Genomic DNA, 8,060 nt, shown 5'->3' with positions numbered 1-8,060 from the left:
CCACTCACCCCCCGCCCCCCCATCTCACACTGCGAAAGCCAGCACCATCTCCCTGCCAGCCCCAGCCTAAATGCCAGCGAGCTCCCGCCTCACCCCGGCGGCCGCCGACGGCGCGCCAGGGCCGGAGGGGTGTTACCTGCCGGCCCTGCTCGGCTGGGCTCGGCGCGGCCCCGCCCGCCGCGGCGGCCGTAAGTGACAGGCGCGGCGCCCAACCAGCGCGGCGGCCCTGCGGCGGCCCTATGAGCGGCGGCGGCGGGGCGGCGGGGCCGCGCTTATATGGTTACGGCGGCGCGCTGCCGCCGGCCGCGCTCCTGCGCCGGGGACTCGCGGCGGCGACAGCAGCAGCAGCGCGGGCAGCAGCAGCGCGGGTTGAAGGCGCCGCGGTGGGAACGGCTGCGGCTAGCGCCGCTCCTCCTCCCTTCTCCTCCGCGCAGTTTTGCGCGGCCGTTCAAGTCCGACGCCCGACTTTCATCCTCCTCCTACTCCTGCTTCCGCGGCGCGCACTGCGGATCTCGCAACAGGGGAGAAAGAGGGACGTTTTGCCGCTGCGATCCGATCCTCCTGTTTTGTTTTTTAATATTTTATTTTCTTAATTATTATTTTTCTCCCCCTTCTTCAGTCCCTGCTCTGCACCGGGCTCTTTGCCGGCGAGAAGGACAAGAGTGCCCCCAGAGAAGCGGGAGCCCTGCGGATGCGTCTCCCCGGGACTGGGGGCGCTGACTCTCGGAGTGGATTTATTGACTCGCGGTTGCTTCCGAGCTCCCCGAAACAGCCCGGGCTGGTGCCTGTGCGGATTGCAAACTGCAGGGAGCAGTGAGAGAGACACAAGGAGGAACCTCCTGGCGAAGCTGTGCCCCTTTTCCCCGAACCCTTTATTTTTCTCACCAGCATTTATTTTCTTTTTACCTTTTTTCTACTCGAGTCTTAGACACTGTGAACGTGTATGGCGCACTGGATCCAAATGGGAGTTGGCAGTTCAAGTGGCATCTGCCAAGGCAGCCGGGAGGCCCCCAGTAAGAGGAACGACTGAGGCGTTTGCATCTTTTTGTTATTGCTGTTGTTACTTCGGAGGTGGCTTGGTTCTTACCTCGCAGGAGAATTTCCTACATGCGAGTGGCATACATGACTCAGTAGATCTGCTTGCATCTCTCGCCAAGTGTATCGTCGACCTTTCGCGTGTTGTTTTTTATTTTTTTATTCTTTCTTTCTGATCAATCGTCCCGGCTGTTGGGATACCGGGCACCCCACCCTGCTGTTGCTGCTCAGGTGCGGGGAAGCCGCACGGCGGAGTTGGCGAGGCTCCGGGGAGGGACTCGGTGCCGCCTGCGACCATGGCAGCGCGGAGGCAAGACGCCTCCGCCTGGAAGTACTGTTGGGGAGTCGTGATGGTTTTATGCAGAACTGCACTGGCCAGGTCCATCGTTTTAGACCCCATATATTGGAATTCCTCCAACCCCAAGTAAGTTTCTATCCCTCTCCGCCCCATCGCCTCCCCCGGGGGCTGGCACTGGCCTTCGCGGCGCTGTGCGGGGTGGGGGTGGAGGGACGGTGCCGAGGTCGTCGGGAGCCACGGGGTTGGCGAGGGGGACGCTGCGAGCGGCGGCTGCCGGGGGCTTCAGGCTTGGCTGGCAGCGGGACGTGGCCCTCCCCGGGACGGGTGCTCCGTGTCACGGCGGAGCTGCCCGGCCGCCGCTTGTTCCCGGCGGGAGGGTCGAGAAAGGGAGGGACGGGGAGCCGCGGCGGGACGGGGCGGTGGAGCGGGGGGCGGCAGCAGGTTGAAAGCTGCGGCGGGGTCCGGGCTCCGCTCTCTCGGAGCCGCCGCCGCTTCCCCGGGGTCGGAGCAGCGGCGGAGGCCGGCGGGGCCGGGCCGCGCTGGGCTGCGCTGCCAGGAAGGGGTGATTCTCTTAAACTTCTCCGTCTGCAGATGCAAACCCATCCCATTGACTCCAGCGAAGTTACATCTGCTTATAACAGGGCTAAATTTGGTTGTGGAGTTGATGGTATCAAGGCACATGTCAGTGAGTAATGAACTAAGCATTACCCATCACACAACCATTTAGTGTCATTCTTCATTAACAAACTCAGGCAAAAAAAGTACATGCGTTCCCAGGACTTCACTATCAAAGCACACTCTTAAAATAGACTCATATCCTTTAAAAAAATAAACAAAAAAAAACCCCAAAAAAACAATAAAAAGCACACCAACTTCTTAAACATGCAAAATACTTGCTGTTGGGAAGAGGAACTTTTTGGGAAGTGGGCCCTCTTTCTAAAGAGAAATCTGAGTCAGTGATGAAAAACTATTTCTACTCTCTTTTTTTGTCCCCTTTCATTTTTGACATGCAAAGTATAAGTTGGCTTTGTTCAATTGTGAAATCCTTTGAACTTTTGTGATTAAACCACTTTCAGAAAAAAAAAATGATAGGAGGAAATAGTTTGTAATCAGTTTAGGGAGTTTTACACCAGCAATGGATTAAAATAATTTAAGGCATCAATATCTTCAATTATGTATATTTAAAAGCAAACCATATGCATTGTGTTAATTGAATTTAAAATTTCCTATGAAATCCATTAAGTACATGCCATTGTTTTCTCGGGGGACTTCTTAGAGGAAATGGTGGTGGTGATGAGACAAGAAGAATGGAGTATTTCCTGAATCGGGGATTAATTCTGTGTAGGTGGCAGGATCTTCGGGAGTTTGGTGAAGATTTCAAAGTTTGATCCGGGAGTAGCATCTCAGGTTTATCAGGTAGTCTTGCTTTACATTCACCAGTACCTACCATTGTTCTGACGGAAGGAAAAACTCGCTGTAGATTTATACTAGCAATTTTCAATAATGGACCATTTGCTGTGTCTCTTGGATTTCTGGTCAGAAAACTTTTCTGGTCTTAAAGAAAAAAAAAAAAGGAAACTGGCAGGAATGCAGTGAGACTGCTCAGTTCAGTGTTTTTCTAGTATTTTGTGACAAATAATCATTTTGTATATATACCAGGTGCAAAGCTGGTTAAAATAAAACGAAGTTTAGCTCCAGTCTCTCCCTCTGCACTGTAATGATGCTACATAACTAAAGCCTACACGACATCGGAGAATAAAGCGACCTGTGCGGTTATAAAAGCGGGCTTTATAATACTGCTTGAATTCCGCAAAGTCAAAGGCTACGAGCCGGGGTTGCATTGCATTAGTGGGCCTGCTGTGCTGGTGGAAAACAGGCTCGGGCTCAGCCTTGGGAGGAAAGGGAATGCTTGTGCATCCCCAGCCGCGATGTGTTTGTGCCTACAGAGGTCACTCTTCCAATGCAGAAGAGCCTGCTGCTCTGGCCTCTCTCTCCCCGGCCAGCTCCAACCTGTTTTCCCTTTTTTAACTTACCTTGATAGCTTTTATTAGCCATCAGTGAATTGAAAATACCCGAGCTGCTGAACTCAACCTATCTTACAGTGCCTAGGGATATGCTTCCTTTATCAAATACAAGTTGTGTTTCTATTTGGCTAATTCTAAACTGTTTGATTACAAAAAAGGTTTGAATGGTAGATCTAATGATAATATCTAATTACTTTTTCCTTAAATGCACGCTTAAAAATAGGTTCTGCTGTTGTTGTAATTGAATTTTCTTGAGTGATTCATTGAGGCTTAATCACCACAGTGAAGAAGTACACTATTAAAATTAGTCTTTTCAATTGCTGGGGCTAGTGATTTATAGGCCACTTGGAGGCCTGTAGTTTGAGGAAGCTTACAAATGCGTTACCAATATTGCTGCCGGTGAGACAGCTCCGCTTCTCAGAGCAGGATTTCTTACTAATTCTTGTCACAATTGTTTGCCCGAAGGATACTGAATAATTTCTCTGTAGATGAGAATGCCCTCACTCTGGATTCAAGCTGCATGTTAGCTTGAGAAGTTAGCTGCTGAATGATTCTTGGTGTAGTATAATAATAAAGCTCCTTTCTAGATATGAAGTAATAACTGTCTTTGGTGCTTGTTAATTTATTCAGGGAAGTTGTGCATTTAACTTCATTGAAAGCCTCAACACATAAATCAGCTGAACAGGTAGGCAATTAAATGCTAGGAGTAGTTGTTGGACAGGTTAATATAAAGTTTGAAATAAATTTTAGCTTAAGATGAACGTAAATACTAAATTGGTTTTGCACTGTAGTTTAGAGGTTATAATTTCTAGCAGGTGCCTGCAATGGAGAGCATGTGGTAGCTGTTTGAAGACACAGCTCCCTCCCCTCTCCATCCTCCCCTCCCTTTTTCAGAGCTCTGCTTTCATTGCCTCGATCAGATCACAAGAGGTGTGTTTTAAGTGACATACATAAAATAATCATACCTGTGACTTTATTGCTTGGGAGGTTAAACGTCATTGTTACAGATGGTTTTGGTAGACTTTAGACTTCTCATTTGAAGAACCTTAGATCTCATGATCTTGAAAGCACAGAGAAAACTTACTCTGTGGACTTAACTCCTGTTGACACTTAACAGGGGACTTTCTGCCTGTGTTGTTTCTGCCAAGACAAACAATGTATATAGATAGCACGGATTACCTTAGTTTCACCTCACAAGGGCTCAGCACCACCTTTGGCACACAGGAGAGCTCATAATGTGATGGGTACTTTTTAGCCAAACCGTAGAGGAATCTTACTTGAAAAAATATTGCTTATGTCTAAGTGACACTGTTTCCTGCGTGCTGTAGACTGGTGAGCAAAGCAGTTCTCTTTGGTGACATGTGGAAGGTTATCCTCACAACTGGAGCCTTTGACATTGATTAAGTTAGATTATATAGCTGGTTTTCCCTCCCTCTGGTAGCCAGTTATATATATGGGATATTTCACAGCCTGCCTCTGAATGAATGCTAACATGTCAAACTTATAAAATAAAGTACAATTGATGACCCCGTTAAATGGCCTATTCAGTGGCATATAGACTAGTCTGCTGCTCATTGTATCTGAAATTCTTATTTTTGTAGGTAAACAAATGCACATTCACTGCCAACTGAATAGCCCCTTGAACTATGCTATGCAGTTTGCATTTGGGTTAATCTTGTCGGTTTTAATATAGAGAGGGGGGAAAAAAGGAGAAAGCACCAGGGGTGGAATTGTTAGTGCTTTCACATCCACATTCCTCACATTTTGTCAGGATGATAAACTGTAGGTAATGGACAGCCGTTGTTTTGCAGGACAGGCGAGCCAGCCAGAGCACAAAGAGCTTGCTAAAACGATACCTCACAACATGTTTGGGAGCCTCTCAGCTAGACAAGAATTTATTTGGGAGTCCTGTGTCATGGGACCGCACTTTCTAACCTCAGCAATTACAGCCTCAAGCTGAAGAAACAGGAGTGGAAGGTTAAAATGATTTAAACACATGCTTCTAAATTGTACCCAAAACATAGCTGTTGACACTTGGCATGCTAACACAAGGAGTGAGTGGTGGCTTCCAGTCCATTTGATATCTCTGGCATTCGTATCTAGGTCTCTGAAGCACCAGTGAATTAACAAAATGAATTCAGAACAAACTGAAGGCCAAATCCTTGAGCTGGTTATTTTCACCAGTCTTCTATACATGGAGTATAATTGCTATATTATTTATAGTAATTATCTTAAAGCATGTTATCTGTAAGCTGTGCTACGTTAGTTCACTTTGTTTAATGTAGTAATTGCCTTTAGAAAGGCAGTGACTAAAAGTCAAGTTAAAATCACTTTAAGTTCCCCCTCTTCCCACACACAAGAGTGCTTCCTTTTTTTTTTTTTTTCTTCCCCTCTGTTCCCTCTTCCATGTATTATTGTAAAGAGATCACATTGCTTTAAGTGTGACACTCAGGATGGTCTCAAATTCAGCCAGAGATCCTGGATCGGCCCAGGACCTGAGGTGACTGCCCTGACACGCTGACAGCGACAGGCCTTTCAGGCCTGTGCAGCAGCCAAAGCCAGGGTTTTTTTGGGGGCTTTTTTTTTTTTTTTTTCTGGGGGAATCTGGTCTTCATGTGTCGTGCAACCTGCAGTACTTGAAATTGCTTGTTGCAAATGAGAAGAAAGTATTCTTCTGAGAAAAAAATAGTGATTAAAATGTTATTCATGTGTGCCTAATGTCTGCCTGCCTTGGCTGCTGACATAAAGAAACCTGTTTTTCTGGTCATTTATCATACATCTACATGGATTTGCTTATGAGCTCATTCTTTGTGAGGCGTTGTGGAAACTTAAATAGGAATGTTACACTGCTTGAAATATTTTTATTAAAATATGCAGTGCCACAGAATATCAGAATGCTGTTGTCTTGAGCAAGGGGAGGTTTTATTGGGGGTGGGGAGGGAGCAGCTAGAGGAGTTTGAGGGGGAGTTGCATGGAAAGCAGAGGAAGGGAGGATGGCAAATGGACAGTGTTAGAAGAGCTTGGAAAAACTCCTGTGGCTTCATTGTCTCTTTAAAGCCCGAGAACACAAAGACAAACGCATTTCAGCCTTTCTTCCATGATGGAAAATGTAAACCGTTGACACAGCTCCCATGTTTAACTTGTTTAATTCTCATTTTAAATTCAGTACTATACCAGCCGTGTGAACTCTGAAGATTTCTTTAGTAATCCATTTTGTAGTTCCGAATCAAAAACAAAGTGAAAAGGTCTGACACAATTTGCTTTTATTTTTAGGCAAATCAACCCTGGTCATAGTTAATAAGGGGATTACAACCCAGACTAGTTCTTTACAGATGTAATGTAAATCAAGGGCAGAGTATAAAGAAACTGATCCCTTTTGATTGAAGTATGGTAAAAAGGCATAGAGAAACTAGCAGCAGTAATCTGATTGTATGGCAATAAAACCACCATTTTCTGTCTTTCAGATAAAAATAATGTGGTAAATCCATGCAGTTCATAAGATGTAAAGGCAGATAAAGGGTGATGCCATGGCAACATATAGATTAGCTTGATGTTAGAAATGACACGTCTCTGAAAGGGGTGTTAGAAACTAAGGACCTTGCTCCGGGCTGCAAGGTATTATGTGAGAACCGCACAAAACTTGGGGGCCGGGATTAGGAAGTATGAAAGGCCTACTTGTGGCTTGGGATGGTTAGAGCAGTAAAGAAAAGCTGCTCAGTTCTTGCTCATTGGTGGCGTCTAATATGGTAAAGATAGATTTCATTTACTGCTTTCTGCTGAGATGGGCACCGATTAAAACTTGAGATGGCTGCAATTGTTAGGTGTGGAAGGTTTTGCTTTTTAACTCCTGCCCTAGCAGCAGCCTTTCTGAAGAATTAGCTGCACTTGAGGTTGGTTGCCTTAATCTATTTGGGCTTCGGGCAGGAGCATGCTGGCAAGGAACAGTGAGCAGGGGGGATAGGTAGGACTGGGGTTATCTGGAAAGAAAACAGAGGCCTTTTGATTTCAGCTGTGTTTCAGGCTGTGGTCTCCATCTCACTCCGTGGGAGCTGCAAAGATAAACACTCCGCATTGTCTCTGCCTTGGCCAGGTGATACTTCAGCATCTCCTGTGTTTCCCATCCTGCAACAATATAAAAGAAAAACAAAACACCAAACAACTCAAACCAGCATCCACTCCTCTTTACCAATAAGGCTGCAGATAACCAAATTGATCTGGCTTAGTCTCTTGGTGGTATTTATTTCCGAAAGGCAGGCTGAAATGTAGAAATTAATGAGATAAGCATCTGCCTACCTTCCCGCCCCTCCACCTCAACTTAAAATCATTGGGATGAGTTTGCTGTCAGCCCCTTGGGTTCAGCCGGCAGACAATCTAGCTATTGTTTTGTCATTTATTTTAAGCAAACTGCAGCTGTAAAGGTAGTAAAATACCTCTGCTAGTGCAGCTACTTGGATTTTTTTTTTTCATTCTTTTCTTCTAAAAGGCCTTCTAAATGCTTTTCTACCCAATTGACAACCGTAAACACCTACAACTTAAAGCCGGCAGTTGCAAATCAGGGGTACGATTCAGACGAGAAATATTTACTTTATTGCCTGCTCATTTGCCTGGTAAGGGGGGGGAAGGAAAGCACTCTGCATTTGTTAGGCAGAGTCTAGACATAAGGGGAAAAAACACTGAAGCCTACAATAACAGTTGAGTCTTTC

The 8,060-nt window shown here is 46.1% G+C and overlaps 1 protein-coding gene across 1 annotated transcript in view; it reads left to right on the top strand.

Annotated features, from left to right (window-relative positions):
* The first annotated feature begins 323 nt into the window (after positions 1 to 323).
* EFNB2 (ephrin B2) overlaps positions 324 to 8,060 on the top strand; it is a 45,126-nt gene continuing 37,389 nt past the window's right edge. The window contains exon 1 of the mRNA XM_051642978.1: positions 324 to 1,459. Coding sequence (XP_051498938.1) covers positions 1,332 to 1,459 — 128 coding nt within the window. The 5' untranslated portion in view covers positions 324 to 1,331. The remainder of the gene's footprint in view (positions 1,460 to 8,060) is intronic.

The sequence above is a fragment of the Apus apus genome, chromosome 1, assembly GCF_020740795.1.
Source record: "Apus apus isolate bApuApu2 chromosome 1, bApuApu2.pri.cur, whole genome shotgun sequence".
NCBI lineage: Eukaryota > Metazoa > Chordata > Aves > Apodiformes > Apodidae > Apus > Apus apus.
The sequence above is the reverse complement of the archived record's forward strand: the minus strand, read 5'-3'. Positions and strand labels throughout refer to the sequence as shown.